General features: G+C 42.3%; 2 protein-coding genes across 4 annotated transcripts; one reads left to right on the forward strand and one right to left on the reverse strand.

Annotated features, from left to right (window-relative positions):
- Positions 1-206: 206 nt before the first annotated feature.
- On the reverse strand, positions 207-8,235 carry LOC106964397 (charged multivesicular body protein 1b-1-like). Its single transcript, XM_015059918.1, has 9 exons — positions 8,112-8,235; positions 6,763-6,810; positions 6,275-6,372; positions 6,046-6,192; positions 3,581-3,649; positions 2,503-2,610; positions 2,397-2,440; positions 2,197-2,269; positions 207-347 (listed from the first exon to the last, which is right to left on the reverse strand). The coding sequence occupies exons 1-9, from the start codon at positions 8,218-8,220 to the stop codon at positions 300-302; spliced, it is 744 nt and encodes a 247-aa protein (XP_014915404.1). The 5' UTR covers positions 8,221-8,235; the 3' UTR covers positions 207-299.
- Positions 8,236-10,394: 2,159 nt separating this feature from the next.
- On the forward strand, positions 10,395-18,723 carry tent5d (terminal nucleotidyltransferase 5D). 3 transcript variants are annotated; one of them, XM_015059917.1, is made up of 4 exons: positions 10,395-10,681; positions 12,783-13,098; positions 13,891-15,578; positions 15,642-18,723. In XM_015059917.1, the coding sequence occupies exons 2-4, from the start codon at positions 12,793-12,795 to the stop codon at positions 17,281-17,283; spliced, it is 3,636 nt and encodes a 1,211-aa protein (XP_014915403.1). In that variant the 5' UTR covers positions 10,395-10,681; positions 12,783-12,792; the 3' UTR covers positions 17,284-18,723. The 3 variants fall into 3 exon arrangements, with proteins under 3 accessions (XP_014915403.1, XP_014915402.1, XP_014915401.1); XM_015059916.1 differs by having other exon boundaries at positions 13,891-15,547; positions 15,611-18,723; XM_015059915.1 differs by having other exon boundaries at positions 10,396-10,681; positions 13,891-18,723.
- Positions 18,724-20,695: the final 1,972 nt, after the last annotated feature.

Consider the following 20,695-nt stretch of genomic DNA (forward strand, 5'->3'; position numbering starts at 1 on the left):
ACAAAAGTCTTTTGTGACAAAATTAAAAGTATTATGTATTATTATTATTGTAATAATGTAAAGTGTTATTATGAAGCTGTGCAGTAAGAAGCAGGACTGTAATCATCCTCTTACCGTGCTCACCGTTGTTTCCTCACAGGAGGACAAAGAACAGAGTGTGTAGGCACATTGCTCTGTTTGCTATTTTGATTCTTTTCTTTTCTTTCTTTTTTTTTTTTTTTGCTTGTATTTCTGCTGGAGTTCTTCTTTCCCTTGCGTCTCCTTTCATTTCTTCATCCGTCTCCTTTTCCACTGCGTCTCTACGACGCTTGGTCTCTCACCTTAGACAGTCTCTTGGAAAGCTCCTCCTGGTTAACAGAATTAAAACAAAGCACTTTAAAAAAAAATATCCTGGTTCATAAATTTAAAGCGAGGATGATTACACACTCCTCTCACCCTCCAGCAAAGATTATTGAGTGTTAGCTGCAGAAAAACCACTGAAAGTCCCCACAGGATTACTAATGACTGGAGCTTAAGAAAAGCTGGAGCTCGAAAGCCTCTGCGCTGCGTTCACGCTCCTGTTGCCACCGAATGTGGAGCGGAGCTAAATGTGATCAAAAAACCCCAGAATGAGATGCTTGTTCCTTTTTCAAGGAATTAAACCAAACTAAACGCTGTGAAAACATTCAGCCTTTTCTCTTACTGCAAAAGGCGTAAAATATGCTTCTGTAACATATTTACCACCAGAGTAAACATGTTATTCCAAGGGCAAACTAAGGCATTGCTTAGGTCCGCCAGGCCAGCAGGGGCGCTCTTTAAATTCTTCTACGGCATTCATCTGTTCTTGTTTTCAAAAGCTGAGCTGCTGCCATCATTTCTACTGATTTAGTAGTTGTGTTTTAATCATTAATCATATTTATTCTAACTTGTTAACGCCATGCAAGAGTATTCACGCCATTTGAACTTAAAAAGTGAAAAAGTGCAATTTGTTGCTTTAAAACCACAAACATCAAAGCTTTTTATGTGATAGATCAACATGAAGTGGCACATTATAAACTTCTAGTTTATAATCTGGTTATAAACTATCTAGTTCATATACTTTGGATCAACATTATTAGATACTTTTTCTTCTTTTGCTCTTTCTTTTGGTTTGTTATTTTGTTTGTATTTCCTTTTAATTAATATAAAGCATTTTGAATTGCCTTGTTGCTGAAAATGTCTTTACCTTCCACCGGTAAAGAAAAGAGCTTTTCATGTTATATTTTTTAATAAATAAGAATAAATATGGAACATATCTGTATTCACCCCGCCGGGTCAATAATTTACAGCCAGTGGAACCAGAACTTTTTCATCAATTTTAATGAATTAGTGACTTAAAAAAGCTCCCATATCTTCCTCAAAGCTACTTATAAGTTAGGTTTGTGTTATTTTGACACCACTAGAAAGTAGACTGAAATAACTTGGTAAGATTTTGTGTTTTTGCAGTGATTAACAGCCTTCAGGAGGCAAAGCAGTCAATCTGAATCTGCTGTGCCAATGAGCTGATGGGAAACTGCGAACAGGTCTCCTTCAGGACCTTTTCTTCTTCTTGCCAGTCTATCAGAAAAGCCAGACTGTGAAATGTATGAGTAACAGTTGTCCTGTCAGCAGATTCAGCATAAAATCTGCAGCGTTCCTGGCATCACCATGAGTTTCTTCCTGGCTGATTAAAACGCTGCAGAGATCCAACAAATCCGTTATTATTCAACGTAAAATGAATGGCATTTTATTCAGCAAGTTATGTTTAAAACACTACTCCTTTTCATTCAAAACCTGTCTTTATTTTAACATGATATGTTCATCTTAAACTGTAAATGAATTAAGTAAACAAGTAATTTGATAAATATTTAAATTAGTGCTCTCAAACTTTGTAGATTTTCATTTGGAAAGTAGAGTAAAACATTATAAAACAGTCGGTTTACTTGTATTTCACAATCACGCGCAACAGAAACTTTTTTTGGCGTCAATTTCAAACAAAACTTCGGACGGCTACAGAAACTCTGTGCAGCGTGAAAACCCCCGATAAAAAGTTGAAGAAGAAGAAATAATTAGATGTGTTCCCCTTCATGTGGAAGGTCAGCCACAACAGGTCAAGCTGATTATCCATGGAACTGTAACCAAGCGTATTCGTCGAAAGTTGAGTGGAAAGAAGAACTGTGGTGGGAAAAGTTGAGTTACCTGCTCGGCTGAAGCCACAGTGGAAGTCACGGGGGACGTCTGTCCAGGAGGAAGCGCCAAGCTGAGATCCAACCTTAACAGAGACAAACGTGGTTTCACAGGAGGACAAATGTGATAAAATAAACTCCACCTTCACTACAGACGTCTCTAACGTCTCTGTCTATGTTTAAAATCAGCTACGGACCAACCAAGGACCTTACCCCGCTTCGTCAGCCATCTCTCGCAGAAGCATGTCCACTTCGTTCTGCAGACAAAGAGATCGAATCATGACCCGTCAGCAGTCTGGGAACTAACGGAGGTCGTTACCTGCGGCGTGGTGAGGGTGGATGTGCTGCCCATGGTGTCTTCCATCAGCACCGCCTGCACGTCCATCGTCTCAAAGTTCCTCTCAAACTGGTTCATCAGGGCCGAGATCTGAGCAGAAGGACCAAAGAAACTCAAACTCACGTAGAAGCATGAGAAACAGACAGGCTTCAGCTTTTTTCCGATACTGTTGGTAATTATGGCTTACAGTTTATAAAAATCCAAATTATTTGACCGTGTTGTAGCCCAGACAACTTGGAGGCAGAAGGCTGACTCGACAGTTTCCCAGCAGACACTGACATGCTCCAGAAGCAGGGAAAGCCACTACAGGTCACAGAGGGCTGCGTCCAAGTATATTCATAGAAAAGTTAAGTGGAAGGAAGAAGTGTGGTTGCAAAAACAGGGATAACTGTAGCCTGAAGAGGATTGTCAAGCAAAGTATATTCAAAAATTTGAGGGCAGCTTCATGGACAGAGGCTGGAGCAACAAGTCCTCTTTTCAGATGAAAGTAAACTTTACGCTTCATTTAGAAAAGATGTGGAGAGGCGAAGAATAAACGCTGCTTGAAGGGGGAAGTTTCCACAGTCGATGATTAGTCAGGGTGCCATGTATGTCATCTGCTTCTTGTCGGTTCTCTGGGTTTTCTAACACTGCCATTTACTAGGACATTTTAGAGCTCTTCATGTTTCCTTTGGCTTAAAATCTTAATGAAGATGCTGGTTTTTATTTCCGGTGGGTCTTGGTACCCGGCCGACGCTGCCACAGATACTAACAGCTGCTTCAGTGATCAAGGTAGCTCTGGACTTGACTGGCCAGCAAAATGGCGGTATGGCGGTGATCACCACCATGCCGCACAGACGCAGTATTGAAGGCTATTACGGACAATATTTCTTTTTTTTTTTTTATTGGTCGAGGGTAATGTAATGTTTTATTTTTCTGAGAAACGTTTTATTATCTGTAAGCCATAATAATAAAAAAATTAACAGAAAGAAACACTTCAAATACTGCGTATCTCCGTTTGTGAAAAAGTTATTTAAATTCATTTCACTTTTTAAGCTTTTTTATTTGGATCTCTGCTTACCTTTTCCAAGTTCATGCTTTTCAGAGTCGCATCCATCGATTTAAAAACTGCTGACATGGATTTAGTGACCTGGGTGGGAAATGCACAACACACAATGCTGGTTGTTGAAGACAAAAAAGAAAAAAATCAACACAAATAAGTGCAAATAATAATAATGAAAAGGAGAACATGAAAACGATTACTCCTAACAAACCTAGAAGTGCTGTATCTCTATCTGTCCACTAGGTGTCGCTTTAACTCTTCTAACCAGGCGCCTGATCGCGCTTAGCGCCTCTTATTTTGAAAGCCTCCTTAAAAGCTCCAGGATTACGGATTAATATGATGAAAATGAGCCCAGACTCGGCTGAATGAGGCGCTCTGAATGGTTTTATGACTGATGCTTTCGTGTGCCTGCTTAAGGAGAGGCGGCGATGAGCAGAGCCTCTCGGAGGAGGTGGGCTTCAGCTATACAAGCTCACACCCTACGACTGTCTCTGCAGACATTATTAAATAGGATCATTTCTATAAAATGGCGCCTCCGCCATAGAAAACTTAAATTAAAGCAATTTTGAAAGAGGGCACCTCTCCTAAAGAGCGACGAGCTAATTGCATATGGCCTGAAGCACATCTAATGACATTATGTAATTGCTGTCTTTTTGTATGCCTGTCTGCTAGTCTTTTTTTTATGCTTACTCGGGAAATGGCTTCTTTTTCTGTAAAAAAAAAAAAAAAAAAAAAAGGGCTTCAGAGTAAACACTGAAATCTATACGCTCAGTAAATTGTGAGGTATAAAGAACTCGCATCTTAAGATAAGGGCTTTTTGTTATTGCAGGAGGTTTAATTGGTGGTTTATAATTGGGCCTGCATGGCTGCTTGTCTCGTGGTTCTATGATGAAGTGGAAACCTGTCTGAAGTTTGTTTCTCACCCAGTTATCCCCGCTTTGTGATAAATAACCGGATTTTTCAGGTATAAATAACGAATGGATGGATGTATTTCTACGAGCGTCTGATTCTTTCGTACGTGGCTGAAGGAGAACTATGAAATATTTTTAAGCAACAACTCTGTTTTTCAGAGAGAGTGTGAGTCACTCTGAAGATACACGGCCTTGGGAAAGTATTCATGTCTATTAAAATTCTTCCGATTTTGTCATCACACAACCACAAACGTCAACGTACGAGATGCAGCAGATACACTTCAGTATTTCACATCAAACTAATTTAAATATTAGTCAAAAACAAGGCAAGTAAACACAAAATGCAGTTTTTAAATTAAGATGTCTATTATTAAGATAGGAAAAGATCCAAGCCTACATCACCCTGTGTGAAAAAGTGATTACTAAACTGTTAAAACATAACTTAAAGGGATAGAATGATGTGTTTTCCAGGCACATGGTGACATTTCATAGGATAATCAAGTAACTATGTTATTTTCAGTTGTCATAAAAACGCAATATACATCAGATACGACTTAAAAGAAATTTTACTTCCTGATTTAGCATCTTGAAATTGGACCTCTCTCTTTAAAAGCTCCTGCTCTTTCTGAAATTCTGCCTTCAGGAAGTCATCACAACATGGCTCCTCTATTCACCCTTTAGCAACGTTTTTACCAGCGTTTTTCTGAGAAGTAGCTCCTATAGTGAGCTCAGCTGATGCTCAATTCCGCCAGCTGTTTGCTAATTGCTGCTGGCTAGTCTGAAGGAGCTGAGTGGGAGAGGGCTGCTCTGGGAGGTGGAAGCCCAAAAACTGCAGCTCTGAAGAGGAGCTCCATCTTCAAGGCAGAGCTAGGTCCAACCAGGCGATTTGCACAGCTGAATGGTTGCCATGGAGACTAAAGGATTTCTCAAAGGAAATGCTCCAGGTGTGTTTATGATGAGGGACTAAAATTATAGCAAGAAGTTCAGCTCATAAAAGTAAATTTTGCATAATACTACCCCTTTAAAAATGTGTATTCATGCAAAACACTATGTCTGACTTGAAACTACATCCTGGACAGATGTTCCCTACTGAGAAAGATGGGGGTGGAAGCACCTCACATACCCATAAATGAATCATCATGGTTGTCAGGGCCAAATTTACAAGGATGTGGACCCCTGAGCTGGAGCCAGTTTTGGTGCCCTTTCTACTAAATTATTTCACATTCCCCCTCCAATACATCAGATGCTCCACAAAAAATGTACTCTATCTTCATAATTTCCAAATAGTTGAGTATTGTTTATATTCATATGCACCTCATATGAACCTCTACGTTTTGCAAAACACGGCCTTCATTTAAAAAAAAAGAAACTAAAAATCTGTGTTGGTCGTGGGATACTGCCGCTGGCCCAGATGACAAAATCTGAAAACGTTCATGGGTAATGATGAATACTTCAGAAAGACACTACAGGAGTCCCACTACTCTCAAAAAAGATAACATCTGTTTTTGTGTAAAAGAAAAAAAAAACCCTTATGTAAAACCAGCGCTCATTTGCAAAGAAAACAGAGAAAACCTGGTTCATAGTGACAGCAGTCTGGACCCTAGAGGCCACAGCGTCCACACGGGCACTCATCCTCAGTAAGTTAATGGACTGGTGCTTCTGACGGATGGCGTTCTCTGCATGGATCCTAGCTACCTCGTTGTTTCCCTTCTGGATAGCCTAAGAAACAACCAGGCACATTTACTTCCAACAAAGGTTACAGCTGTACTGTAGCCTGTCATCTGTTAGACACAAAACCAACCTTCTTTGCTTTCGCCTTTTCTGCTTTCTCCTCTTTGTCACATTTCTTAGAGTTGTGCTGCAGCTCCTTGGCAGCAATCTTGAGGTTAAACAAGTGTTCTTGTAAAAGCTAGTCAAGGGACAGTTTACGACAATATTCCAGTTATAGTGGAAATTATGTTTTTACTGACGCAACAGTGGAACATTTGGTAAATTAAAGCCAGGTCATTGCAGGGGACAGAAGGATGTGTTTTTTTCCCCCCTTTTCTTTTTGAGAAACTAGTCAAAAATTAACCAAAGTCATTAAACATCTCGGCAACAACACAGCAGCTGTCACTGTTTTCCTTCCTCGTTCAATGACGGAGGAGGGGAGAAGTGGGGGAGAAGTTACAAGGAGCGTGTACGGCAGGGCTAGCTAGGGACCAAACACAGTTTATGGTTAGCAACGGTTGCTACAGTGTAAATGTGTGCGTGTTCCGCGGTGGGCGACAAAGTACACAGAAAGGATACTCTCCATGTTCGACATGGTGTGGGTGGCTTTCTGGGACGAGTTAGGTGCTGTTCAAAAAGACAAAGAGTCATTCAGTCAAGCGCTGGCTTGTTTAGATTTTTTTTTTTTTTTTTTTGCAAGTGTAACGGGAGGGTGCACTTGTTCTCACTTCCGCTTTTGTTTATGTTCAACGAAGCGGCAGTTTAATGATAAACAGTAAACCTAAGACTTATGTTTTTTTTGTTTTTTCTTTATAGCTAGCATTAAAAAGAAAAGCAATTATGATGATTTATCGCAAGCTTAAAGTCGTCTTCAGTTAATTTAATCCGTAATATTATTTTGACGTGTAGTTCGGTTTCACATTGATTTGTAAATATTGTTTAATTATGCTAAAGTTTTATTATAGAATAGAATAGAATAAAATAGGACATGCTATATTGATCCCAAAAGGGAAATTGCTTAATTATAATGATTTATAATTTTTTTATTTCATGTATCTGAATTAAATATTTCTCTAATATTTAGTTATTTTGTTTTAGTTTCAGAGATTCCTCCTTTATTGACGTCTCCTCTGTTGTGTATTTTTGTTTTTGTTTTCTTTTTATGCTCTTTATTACATTTTCGCACAGTAAATAGAGCTTTGTCTTACGGACTATATTTTCTAGATTTTATTTCATTTTATTTTTACTTTCCTGATGCCGGGATGCGCTAGAACCGACTAGATCCCAGTACGACGGCTGGAGAACGTTGGGTGAACTATCTTCATTCGCCATTATCTTTGGATGAAATTGCTGCTGCGTCTGCCAACATTTCACCGTCGTCACACATGATCACGATCTGCACGACGTGCTCGCGCCCTCTACGTCACGACTGTTCGAGAAGTGGACAGGCGCGCGTGTCCAAAGTTCTATGGTGTCTAAAAATAGTTTATAACCGGTATCGGTAGGTTGTGGGACATGTCTAGTGACGTCATTAGTGCTTTTTTGTGAGGGAGTAAATTGACCTTTTCTACAAGGCTGCTTTGATGTTTCCGTGCGTGCGTGCGTGCGTGACGACGCGCTCAGTCGTGTTTATTTTACTTTTTCATCCATTATTTTTAATTACGCCTGTGGAGAGAAAGGCTGGCCAAACAGGATTACAAAAGATGTTTGTGTTTGTATGCGTGTGTTTGTGTGCGTGTGTTTGTGTGTGTACTAAAGACATGGGACATAAAATGTGAGTATTAGGAGGCGAAATAAGGATCACTGCCCAGATAGAAAAAGGTTCCAGTGAATGGACGGCGCACTGGCCATCCGAAAAGGGCTGGGGACGGGGCGGTGGGGGATTAGCGCTTTGGTCTGGGGGAGGGAGCAGAATGGATGACTCATACTGTAGACAATCTCCTGGACATTTTGTGTAGACACAGCTTCAGATAGAGGCCCAAAGATGTTCCTCCGAGAGAGAGAGAGAGAGAGAGAGAGAGAAAAGGGGAAGCACATGAGAACTGTTTAAAAATTCAACTCTCTAAAATAAACAGCCAACAGGATTCTGGTGGCAGGATTTTCTTTATTATATGGCTCACCACCCAGGGCGCCAATGGTGAAGTGGTCTGCTGCTGAAGATAATAGTTTTATGTTATTCACTGATTTCTATTCTATACTAAATTTATTCACACTTTCAATGTTTTTAAGGAATTTCAACTTCATTTGATTCACTTTAGATGCAAGTTTAAAATATTTAGTTTGATCCACTTTGAACTAGATTATGCCACCCTGAACAGAGATTACTTGATCTATCATATTATGTTCCACACTGTTTACAGATTCCTTAAAAAAACTGTTTTGATTTGTGAATCCTTAACTTCATTTCTGAAATCTAAAATGGCACTTATTCATGAAACAGCCATGTTGTGGTAATATATAATAATGTGGAGGGCATAGATTTGGAGGCAGATTTTAAATATTGGAGCATTACAATAATGTTTAGGTTACTTTTTTTTTAAATGGCCACCATCTTAAAATAAAAAAATGGAGGTACATCATAACAAAAGTATTTTACCCAAAACAGAATTTTATAATTTTTTCCTTTACTTTTTGTATGCAGCCACTTGAAAACGTTAACTATCATATTATACATCATCGGTCGAATTGAAAACATTGCCCTCACCTTCAGGTATCCTGAAGTTCCCCAAAGCCCCAGCTCTGAGGAATGGAGTCTCTCACAGCTTAAATGAGAAGTTGTTTTAAAAATTTACAGCTCAACCAAGAGTGCGATCGTAAATCCAGCAACTGGAAGAAAAATGAGAAAAGAAGAGCCACTCACTGGTAATTAACGTCGCTCTGTGTGAATTCACACGTTTTTCAATTCAAGCCCCTATTTTGTCCCAACACATTGCAACACATTTCTTTCTGTACTACTTTGTAAATGTAAACAAACAATTTCAAAACCACATACCCATACTAGGATGTATGAGATTACTTTCTATTGCAAACTATTGTTAAGAATTATTATGATAAATGGTCAGAAAATGTCTCAGTTCTGATGCATTTATTTACATATAAATCTCTGAAGACTTTGTGATACACCCTGTTTCCGTTTATCGTATCTCTGATCCATATTTGGCTAGTTGACTCTTATCAAATCTAGACCCCAAATCAAACCAAAACGCCTCTAAGTGCTGGAATATATTTATTGGAATCAAATTATCAGATTTTCTCACAATAACTTATATTAAAAAAGAATATAAGTTATATATAAGAATATTTAAAAAAAAACAATTAAAATCTTAAGTTGTCAAAAGGAGAATCATCCACCTGAACTGACTCATGGCTAATAGGATCTCAGTAAATTGCACTAAAAAAGCAAAAAATGAACGTATTCCTTCATTTCAGCCAATCACGCACGTTCCTGTGTTCCGGATGTGACGTGAGAGGTGTTAGCCAAACAGGAAAGGCAGAAGAATGATGGCCGAAAGCAGGTTCGTTTTTTGTTTTGTTTTGTTTTTTAACAAAAAACGGGCAGTTGAATATAAATGCAAAATATGTATTAAGAATCATACACTTATAATAATGCCTAAACAGGTTTATAAAGTTAAACTGTGAAATTATGTTTTAAAGGCACTTAGTGGATTCTTCTTCTTAAATCACTACAGGAACATGTTCACATACAGATATGCGCATGCTTAATTGTTACAGATATGGGCCGTGAGTGGAAAACTCTTGAATTTTTTTTTCTGTATTTCAGACTGAGAACTCAGAAAACTAAACTTTCGAGAGTAAGGAAAACACACCATAATGACTGTCTTATTTGTGGCTGTCATGGGGATTTAAAGGGGTGGCCATTATGTCCCGCGGCTCTTCCATGGCGGCGCCTCTGATAGCCTATTGACTCCTAAACTCAATTTAAGCAGCACACCTGCTCATATTAGAGTATATTCTCCTCTTAACTAACTGGTTATTATTTAATAAACGCGGGGTTCACACACAAATTAGTCATACACATTCATACTTACACACGCAAAGTAGCTCTTATACGGTAACGCCCTCTTTTCCCATCGTTATCGTTGCGAGCACGCACCTCCACCACACATACACGCTTCCCCCCACCCCCAGTCATAACTGAGTGACGGCAGGTCGCCATGGAAACTGCGTTACGCTCCAGGCGGCCGAGGGAGAGAAAACAAGAGCGCGAGGAGTCGTTTCACTCCTCATTTCAGCACCACGCGCCTCCGGGACAGCGCCCGAATGAACTCGCGCGTAGATTCGAGCGTCGCGTGCCTTATAAGGGACAGAGCCGAGTCAGCACCAAGTCCGACCGAAGTGGAGTGAGACGTTAGAAAACAAACACACACACACACACACACACACGAACTTCTCCGAACCTGTAGCTCGGTGGACGGTGAAGGTCTTACTCCACCCGCGAGCCAGGAGCTAGTCGCTCCCTCCAACAACACAGCAACAGGTAAGAACCCCCCTTTCCTCCACAAGGCTATAGGTGAAGTTTTTAATCTGCTAACCCTGACCCTGCGCCGTTTGCGCTTAATTGCCTCCCCGGCGCATCTCAGGTGTAAATAAGTGGATGATGAAATGATTAGCGGGAGGGCAAAGCAAAACCCAACATGACTCTTCTCAAAACGCTCCGTTTCATCTTGTTAAACTCTCTAAATGCAAAACAGCCCAAACTTTAATACCCAGCAGCTGGGTAGGTAATCAGAATCTACAAGCTCTGTTTATTCTTGGACACTGATAGTCTACTCACGTGTTTTTTGCTCAAATCTCAAAACTTTATGCTGTCAAAACCAGAAAGTTGTTTTTTGTTTTTTAAGGCTTATGCTTACCAAGAACAACAAGAGGAACAACATAGCTGTATCTAGATTTGTTGACCTGTGGGCTTCTTTAGGTGGGGTGCTCAAAAAGCAAGCGGAATACGTCTTTTGTAGATGATGTGTTTACATCTGTTTCTCATGCAGCTCGGTGCAGGGAGCCTGAGCTTTTTGTTGTGTTTCCAGTGGCCATAGATTATGTGCATGCTGAGCCGATACGCCTGGATGAGTCACTCAGCCTGCAAGTTTGCTGAAGAGTGCGAATATGGGAGGATTGGGGAGAGAGGATGGAGGGGGGTAGAGACACAGGGATACAGGGGCCAGCAGGAATATAGTCCTGCACTGTCTTGTCTTCTCAAGACATTGCTTTGTTGTGCATGTGGTCAGAGGCAGCACATGGGAGCCCTGTTTATTGATTCAGGATGTGTGACTGTTTCGCCAATTGATCTTGCTGAAGTTGGATGCAATTGTCTCATCAGATCAGATAACTTCTTTAATGTTGTTGTTGTTGTTTTTTTTTTTAGGGCTGCCGTTTGCTGCTTTAGTGTCCGAACTGCAGTGTCGCTCCAGTGTTTGTTGATGCATGCAGTCTGGATTAAATTATATCCATACACTCCCCATAATAAATTGTTTGCGGTTGTACCAAACTGTAGCCTTCTGGTGTCAGTCAAGCTGATACCAGAAAGCATCCCATTACTGCTCATTAGTATCCTGGTCTTTAGCCCACTGTTATTGACAAATCATAGCAATCAGCAGCACTCAGCTGTAGCCTAGAGTGACAGCTATTGATTAAAGCAAACAAAAGATCATAATGGGCTAGCATGAACCACAGTTGCTCATTCAGACATGAGCGCTCGCTCCGCAGAAACACTTCGACAGGCTCAGGCAATTGCACGCTTAATCATGTTACACTATACCGCCTGGGGAGACTTTGGTTGGATGCAAAGGAAAAGCTGTGTGCAGATTAAATGGGGGATGTAGGAGCTCTGGGACAACTTCATGCAGAAACGAAGCTCATAAAAGGCTAAACTAAAAATGAATAAGCTGCTGTGAAATTGTTCTGGTGAGTTTTGTAACTTTCAGAGAGGCGTTTTAGTAAAGTTTTCCCTTCCTCGTAGGAGCGCTGTGCAAGTAGCGTGTGCACATCATGTGCTGCACACACAAAAACAGATGTGTGTCTTTAATTAGTGACGTTGGCGTGATTAATGCAGTCTGCTGGTGATGACTCATTCCGATTAACCCTTGGTCCCCTGGTGGAAAACAAAACAAAAAAAGATTTAAATTTAGAACACATCCATTAAAACAAACTGTGCCTTTAATTTTCTATGTGATAGATTCTAATCAGGTAACAGCAAAAATGAAAAAATAAAAATTACTGATAAAAAAATAAAATGGCATAAGTTGTAGGTGGTAAACACTGTAATGTGTTTCTGGCTTCAAAAACCACCCCTTAATTTGTTGTTGGGCAATGGATGGATATTTATCCAAAGCACATTTCTGTGCTTTGCTCCATGTGTCAGTTTAGCAGCACAGCAGTTACATTAGCATTGTAGGAAAGCTGTCAGCCAAGCTGTGACTTGCAGACAGCAGACTGGCAGGGAGCTTGCATCCGAGCACTACAGAGTGCTAAGTGTGTGCTTGTGTGACAAAATGCGACTGCATGCGAGTTAAACATGTAGCACCTCTTGATGAGGAGTTGTAATAAAGTGTCATTACCACCCTGGCGCTCTTCCCCCGCAGGGCAGGAAGCATGTCTGAGAAGAAACCCAGCCAGCGGTTTCACAGCCTGAACTCAGAACAGGTGGAGGTGCTGCATCAGGTGCTTTCAGAAGTGGTGCCCATCCACGGCCGCGGGAACTTCCCCACACTGGAGCTGCGACCCCGTGATATTATCATAGCGGTGCGGGCCAGGCTGCAGAAGCAGGGAATCACGGTCAGAGATGTCCGTCTGAACGGCTCCACGGCCAGCCATGTCCTGGTTCGGGACAACGGGACGAGCTACAAAGACCTGGACATCATCTTCGGAGTGGAACTGCCAAGCCAGGAGGAGTTCCAGGTGTGAATTCTTGTGTGTGTGTTTTTTTTCTTACACAAGTTGAGAAAAAGCAGGCATTAGCATCAGGTCTTCTATTTTTATTCCAGCATTAGATGTCCTATACTGTGACAGTTAATGCTAGCCTCCGATAACAGCTGAGGAACATTTACTCTGATTTTGTAAGGCCTGCCTTGTGCTTGACTGCACCTCTTTACTCTTAGCAAAGCACTTAAGGTTGACATATGGAGTAAAATTGATGTGCTTTCTTTTAAATTCAGAAACTTTCCATCATTTAGCTGCACTTATATAAGCAAACAAAGAAGTGTCACATTTAGGCCTTAGCTACATTGCTCAAGATGTTTTTGTTCTCCATTGTTAAAAATAAATTATTATAGTCTGTGAGATTTTAATCAAAAACACTGTGATACCAGTGCCACAGCAGTAGGGGGCGATAACAATCACCATGAACAAAATCAAAAACAAAATACAAAAAGTATTCAGAGAACAACTGAAGATGCACTAGGCCAAACACTCAAATAATTGTAGCTCCTCTTTTTCTAAACAATATTAATTATATGCTTTTAGTTATTACATTTTTTATGTTACATTGAAATCTAAAGTTAGGGCTCAACAAGTGCAAAAAAGGCTGTAATTTCAGCTTTTGGAAAACAGGGTCCAAACACAGCTGTTTCCATTTTAGAAAATATATCTGGTCGCGCGAACACTGCTTTAGTTAAACAAGGGAAGCGAAACTACACTCTGGTCACTGTCAGTGGTTGAAACTGTCATGTTGTTGACCTCTTCTTCCCCCAGGTCATCAAAGAGTCCGTGCTGGGCTGCTTGCTGGACTGCCTGCCCGTCGGGGTCAACAGGGAGCGGATCAGCAGCGCCACAATGAAGGAGGCCTATGTTCAGAAAATGGTCAAAGTTTTCAACGAACACGACCGCTGGAGTCTTATCTCGCTGTCGAACAACAGTGGCAAAAACCTCGAGCTCAAATTCGTGAGTGCCCTTCGGCGCCAGTTTGAGTTCAGCGTTGACTCCTTCCAGATCATTCTGGACCGACTCCTAGAGTCTTACATGCAGCAGGACGTCATGCACAAGCTAAATGCTGTTAAGCTGAAGGACCAGTCAGCAGAAAGTGAGAGTAACTCCTTTTCACCTGAGCCCAGTCAGACCTTCGCTCCAGATGCAGAGAAGCCCACCGTCCACTCGTCCGATGAGCAAGGGGGCAAGCTAAGTGGGACAGAGCCGAGGGAGGAAGTGCATGAAAAAGAGTCTCAGACTGAATTCTCACAACAAGCTGAGCATTCAGAAGAAACGAAAAGCTCCAAAGGAGACAAAGGGAAAGCATCTGCAGAGATGGACTTGTCTGAGCACAAAGGCAACTTGAATGATGAAGAAAAGGCACAAATGAACGCCGGGTTAGAAAAGAAACAAGCTTCTGATGAATCCGAGCCACCGGCTCAAACAGAAGCTAAATGTAACTCTGAGCTTGTAGATCAGTCTCAGCCGTCAACGACAGCAGACAAGCTGGAGGAAACGAAGTCCTGCGATGGCCAACAACCAACAGGTTCAAATCTCAAGGAAGCCTGTGTCCAGAAAGAACTGGCTGACTACACAAAACCGCTTGATGAAAAGAGAGAAATCGCAGGGCAGATGGGACGTTCTGATACGCCTAATGCTTCTAAAATAACTCCGGCAGAGTGTCTAAACCTTGCAGAGGAGTCCGACAGCACCGAGCAATCTGATAACACAGACTTATCTGAGCATTTCATAGAGGATCAGAGAAGCAATGAGGCAGATAACACTCAACACGTGTCTGCCTCGGACACATGCACATCTTCATGTGCAAAGATAGAGGCGGGGTTAGAAGATGAAGGCAGAGTGGAAACAGAGAACAGGGAGCAGATTGAAGCAGAAAGGGAAAGTGATAGAAAAACGTGTGAAATCACACAGGAGTTTTCAGCATCAGAGGAGAAACATTTAGAAGACACACAGAGTATTGATTGTTCCTGCTCCACCTCTTCCACTCTTCCACTCAGCAGCACACGGCCCACTGACACGGACGATACACTGGAGATTCACAGCGCACAATCCACAGGTAACTCAGAGGAAACAGCTAGCCCTTCTGATCCCATCAGCCCTTCAGATACTCAGGATAATTTACCCACACCACCTGGCCTTGTTTCTGACAAAAAGACCTCCTCCTCTCCTTCTTCTAAGGTCTCTGACAGACTGTCTCACATGGTGGTGCTTAAACATTCATCCCCGAAACCCCCGAGGCGGATGTGCAGAAAGGTCACGCCTAGCGCTCACTCCAGCCGAGTGTCTGAAAGTGAGCTTGTTGTTGCAGCCTACACAGATTTAAACCCTTGCCCTGCAGGTGAATCCAGCAAAGAGTTTGATGTGAAGCCAGTGATTCCCACTTCAGACCCTTCAACTGTCCCAACAAGTATCTCTCTCAAACCAAACTCTGGACCTGAACTTGAGCTTTCAAGTTACTCATCTTCAACAAGTATCTCTCTCAAACCAAACTCTGGACCTGAACTTGAGCTTTCAAGTTACTCGTCTTCAGACCCTGATCTTACCTCAGCTTCTGATCCAGACCCTGAGATACTTTTTCCATCACCTCCAGACCCCACATCTCCGTTACCTCAAGAAGTATCTTCCTCTAAGATGGACACGACTGATTTGTCTGAATCGAGCCTGAAAGAGACGTTAAACACACCCACAGATATGGATGAGCAAATTCAGTCCTGCATGAAACAAGGGGTCTTTGAACCCAAAGAATCAGAGCCTCTTGACTCAGCGGACACACCCAGCACCAACACCCATGACCCTGAGAAAAAAGCTTTAGAGTCTCCAGCTGGGACAGGGGAACAGACCAGAGAAATGAGCTTGAATCAGCCAAATGTCACTTCACAAGAAACTACTCCAAGTTTACCGTCTTCCCATACCATCATCCCCCCAGTACTCAGCCTGTCTCCTCCTCACTACACACCCTCGCCCCCTTGTCCCAGTCCTCCCCCATGTTTGACTCCCCCATCTCCAATGTTAAGCACCATGAGCCCGACAAGCTTTAGCTCTCCACCCCAAAGTTTCAGCCCAACCTCTTCTTGCCTCAGCTCACCTCCTTACCTCACTCCTCCGATGCTCAGCCTTAGCCCTCCCCCACTCTGCGCGACGCCGCCGTCCCCCTGCCTCAGCCCTCCCCTCCTCTGTTTCACCCCGCCAGTAGAGTCTGGTGACCTTTTACCTCAGGGATCTTCGGATACAGAGTCTTTGATAATAAATGCAGATGAGAATGAGCATGGCGACCTGTCCTCTCCTCAGTCAGGAGTTTCGCCCTTAGAGTTGGAGGAGACAAAGGAAAATGGTTATATCTCCTCTTTGCCTCAGGTTGTCGAGCCTGTCTCTTTTCCAATCACAATTCCAAGTTCCACCTCACCAGTTCTGCCTCACCCTCAGCCTGGGGATTTAGCGGTACCAACCCCTCCAAAAGCCACTGAGGCATCCATCACTGTGCCTGATGATAAAGACGTTCCGAAAGCAGCCCCAGAAATAACTGACCTGTGCAGTCCCTCTCAAGCATCAGATTCAGTGCCTGCAGTTGAGGTCTTGGCAGAGAGCATGTATGGGGACTTTGAGGCGGCAATGGACCACCTGCGCTATCGGCTGATTGCCACCAGAAACCCTGAAGAGATCAGAGGTGGCGGTTTGTTGAAATACAGCAACCTGCTGGTCAGAGACTACCGGCCAGCCAGCGAGACTCAGATAAAGACGCTGGAGCGATACATGTGCTCGCGCTTTTTCATTGACTTCCCCGATGTACAGGAGCAGCAGAGGAAAATTCTGTCTTACTTGAAGAACCACTTCATCGGCGAGGAGAGGAGTAAGTACCAGTACCTGATGACCCTCCGTCGGGTCATAGACGACAGCACGGTGTGCCTGATGGGACACGAACGGCGTCAGACTCTGAACATGATCACAGTTCTTGCTCTGAAGGTTCTGGGCGAACAGAACATCATACCCAACACAGACCATGTGACGTGCTTCTACCAGCCAGCCCCATACCTTGCCGAGCACACAGCCCCGTATCTGGCAGAGCCTAGCTACTGCAGCTACTTCATACCACAAGGGGGATCGACTCTGCTGTACCAACCTTACCCTTTACACCTCCACCCACAGACTGGACTAGTCTGAGACAATGTGGCATAAAAAAACACACACACAAAAGATTGAGGGGGATTGTGCTCACCACAAGGGAAGAGCTGGAGAATGGAAAACTAATCCAGGGATGAACTGTTTGGTCTATAATAGACCTGTGTGGGTGGAATTGAGTGGGTTTCACAGTAAACTTCTTGAGAACTCTATAAGGTTCTAACATGATTATATGTAATTATATCCGGGCTTTGTGGGAAAATAATAATTCTTCCGATATTGTTCAAATTCCAGAAAATGCCGTATGCACTGCATGAGTCATAGGTCTTTGGTCTCCCTGGGAAACCAACTGTGCTGTTGACATTCACACACATCCAAACACACATGCCGGTGTGTGCGTGCACACTGCCATGTGGACACACACAGACACACAAACACACTTCCAGGTTCTTAAATTGTTGTTCACTCCTTTCATGGTCTTACTGTGTTGTTCTTAATGCGTTTGTTCAGAACGTGGACCTTGCCTGTGGTTGATATTGTGCATGGATACATTAGGACTGTTTTTTCACTGCCAAATACTGTGTGACTACTATGCTTCTCAGACAGTTTTATGTAACTTTGTCAGTCCTTTACAGAAGGGATGTTTTATGAAAAAAACAAACAAACCACAGCGTGACGGGGCTACCAGTGTGCGCAGCGTTTTCATGAGAGGATGAAACACTGTAACGCACTCAACGTTAGACGATGCACGAGTAGCTTAATAGATCACATTTAAAGTCAATTAAAGACGTTTAATTTATTAGAAACTGATCTATTTTTGCAAGACTTTCCGAGACTAAAAGTACTGGTTAGTACCAAAAGAGAAATGCCAACAACAATGCCTTTGATGTAGACTGTACAGCATATCGGTTACAGTATTTCTTGTGCAAATACAACGTATTGTTTTCAGGTAAACTGTGTTACAATGTAGTGCTTGTTTCCTTTTCCCTTGTGGAATCCTTTCTGTAACCATGTGAGTTATTGTACCATCTTGTGTTGATTTAAATATTGTTCAAGTTTACTCAGTGGAGGTTGCCATGTTATAACCATCTTTGGGTCATCATCAAACAATGCAGGTACAGAAGATCTGCCGTTGCGAAAGAACTTTTTTGCGTAAACTTGCATGATCGCTGTCTGATTGCACCATAACCAACACCGATTGAGTTCAGACAGCCCATTTGAACCTGCGTAACAGCAACTACGGCCAAAGATGGTTTGGTTTGGAAAACAAGTGCCTAACTGTGAGACATCGTCGGCATGTCTTTATCTTACTGCACTGTGGGTGTTCAAGGGGGTGGGACCAGGGCTGGGATGGGTCTATGTTCAGTTGTTTGACCCCTGTTACTGCTGCCCATTTTGATGTCTTCTTTAATGTAGTCCTTTGTTGTATTTTATTCGTGTACGTTTTGATAAAATAAAGGAAAACAAATCAGCAAACCTCAAGGTGTGAGAGAAGCTAACTTCTTCCTATAAAAAAATCTAATATTCCTGTTTTTGTTTAGGTTATTTTGTCTTTTTCCATGATGTACACTCAATCCCCTCCTACAGCACCATTCCCCGAAATGACACACTGCACAACTTGCGCATCTTCCCCATGATTACGCTCTGCAATGATCCACTTAGGCGTGACCGTCAAATCACTCCGATGCCCGGGAGAGCAGCCCAAAGCTGCGAGATTCTGTGTGTTTGAGGCCTCTTATCGCAAATTACCTGTCCTTCAGATGTGTTGGGAGCCAGATGACGCACAGGCTACGCAACACGGCGGGCTCAACAGTGTGTAAATGTGAAGGGAATGTGGTTTGGGAGGTGTGATGCAGAAGGGAGAGGCATAGAAAGCTTATGTCTCGTTGCTTCAGATGGGGAGGGTCCGCCTCCAGAGGCAGGATCAGGTGGCCTCTGTCTGCTCCCAGTAATTGAGACGACCCTCAGTGTAATGAGGCAATAATGCTACTTCCTGTCTTTCTTGTCGGCTTTCGATTTTCCTCCATTTTGTCACCAATCAGAAACCTTCCACGGGTTAGTGACCATCTTTTCAGCTCAGTCCAGGGACGTAGAAGCACAATCTCTCACTGCAGAATCCAGCGTTTCATATCAGTACATCTAGAAAAGGAAATAATATTTTTGACAAACTTAGCAGTCGCACGATCTTTGGCACCCTTGCTATCTCATTATACCAGTTGAAAAGCATATTGTCTTCTTCCGTTACATTTCACAAAGTTCAGACGATTATCTTTACACAATCTCTACAACAATACGCCCTTTTCACTCCTGCTCACCTCACAGGTCTTCTACTGGACTGAGGCGACTCTATCCCTAACTGGAACAAGGTTCGGTTTGGGTCTGGTGTGTTGATTTGACCGGATGTTTTGGGTCATTTTCTGCTAAAGGAGTCGTGGCTACCTAGTTTCAGCTCGATAGCACATACAGTCTACAACATTTTCATTCAAAACTCAGTTATATTTAAAAAAAAAAACATGTGATGCCATCCTTTCACACCAGAAAACTTGGAGGAGAATGAAGCCCACAGACCCTCCACCACAACTGGTTGGCAGGTGCTCATTTTCCAAAACCCACATGGAGAGCTCAATCTTATCGGACCAAAGTTATAAACTTCCCATCTCTGAGTTTGCGCCTGTAAACCAAAAGAGACATTTGTTCCTGCCACACCTTGCTTTTTATTGTGCCTAATCATGGAGACAAGGTGATCATAAAATGCTTCTCGTGGACCTTGCTCCAATCATGTTTACCACATTTCCAGTCATTTCAACCTTCTATTTATTGCTCTGATTGTAGAAATTGGCAAGTTTAGGCTGCTTCCATGAAGCCATTTCCTCACTTCTATAAAGAAAACACTTGCCTTATTTGAACAGGTTATTTTATCTCATACTTGGTGTTTTGGAGGTCATGGATTTTTAAGAAGTCTGATTAACTGAAAAACTAACACATGCATTGCAAAATAATTCAGTTACATTTTCTTCAGATGAGGTGAGTGGGTTTGTAAAAGATTGATTTTCTTCCCCCTTCTATTGACTAAAATATAATCAAGTTAAGGGTTGAATTTTTCAGTGTTAGAAGCTTCACTGTCACTGTTATAAAAACAGATTCATTTCAAGGCTTTAGACGCGCCTCTAGCAGCCACAAATGTCTGTTTTTTTTTGTTGTTTTTTTGCTTGCACCAATGTTCACATGTTTTCCTTTTCTGCAAGAGAGAGAGAGAGAGCCAGTGATCCAGTGGGGTCTGCATCATTGTCTCACAGACCTCCAAGGCACTCCTGTCCACTAGAGGTTTCCATAGAGACACAGACAGGCAGCACTGTGCTGTGGGCGCAGAGAGCGTGACAGAAGACAGGGAAGACCCACACACTGAATACGGGGGAGTAAGATACAAAAAAAAAAAAAAAGCAGATACTGAGAG

Source organism: Poecilia latipinna, unplaced genomic scaffold (genome assembly GCF_001443285.1).
Source record: "Poecilia latipinna isolate Pla-1442-1.1 unplaced genomic scaffold, P_latipinna-1.0 Scaffold1668, whole genome shotgun sequence".
Classification (NCBI taxonomy): Eukaryota; Metazoa; Chordata; class Actinopteri; order Cyprinodontiformes; family Poeciliidae; genus Poecilia; species Poecilia latipinna.

Coding starts and splice junctions, on each gene's coding strand:
- LOC106964397 (XM_015059918.1), bottom strand. CDS start 8,220: ATGTGCTTCCCCTTTTCTCTCTCTCTCTCTCTCTCTCTCTCTCGGAGG. Junction 2,611..3,580: donor AAAGCATGAACTTGGAAAAG/GTAAGCAGAGAT, acceptor CCTTCTGCTCAG/ATCTCGGCCCTGATGAACCA. Junction 2,441..2,502: donor CCACCCTCACCACGCCGCAG/GTAACGACCTCC, acceptor CTTTGTCTGCAG/AACGAAGTGGACATGCTTCT.
- tent5d (XM_015059915.1), top strand. CDS start 12,793: ATGTCTGAGAAGAAACCCAGCCAGCGGTTTCACAGCCTGAACTCAGAA. Junction 13,099..13,890: donor CAAGCCAGGAGGAGTTCCAG/GTGTGAATTCTT, acceptor TTCTTCCCCCAG/GTCATCAAAGAGTCCGTGCT.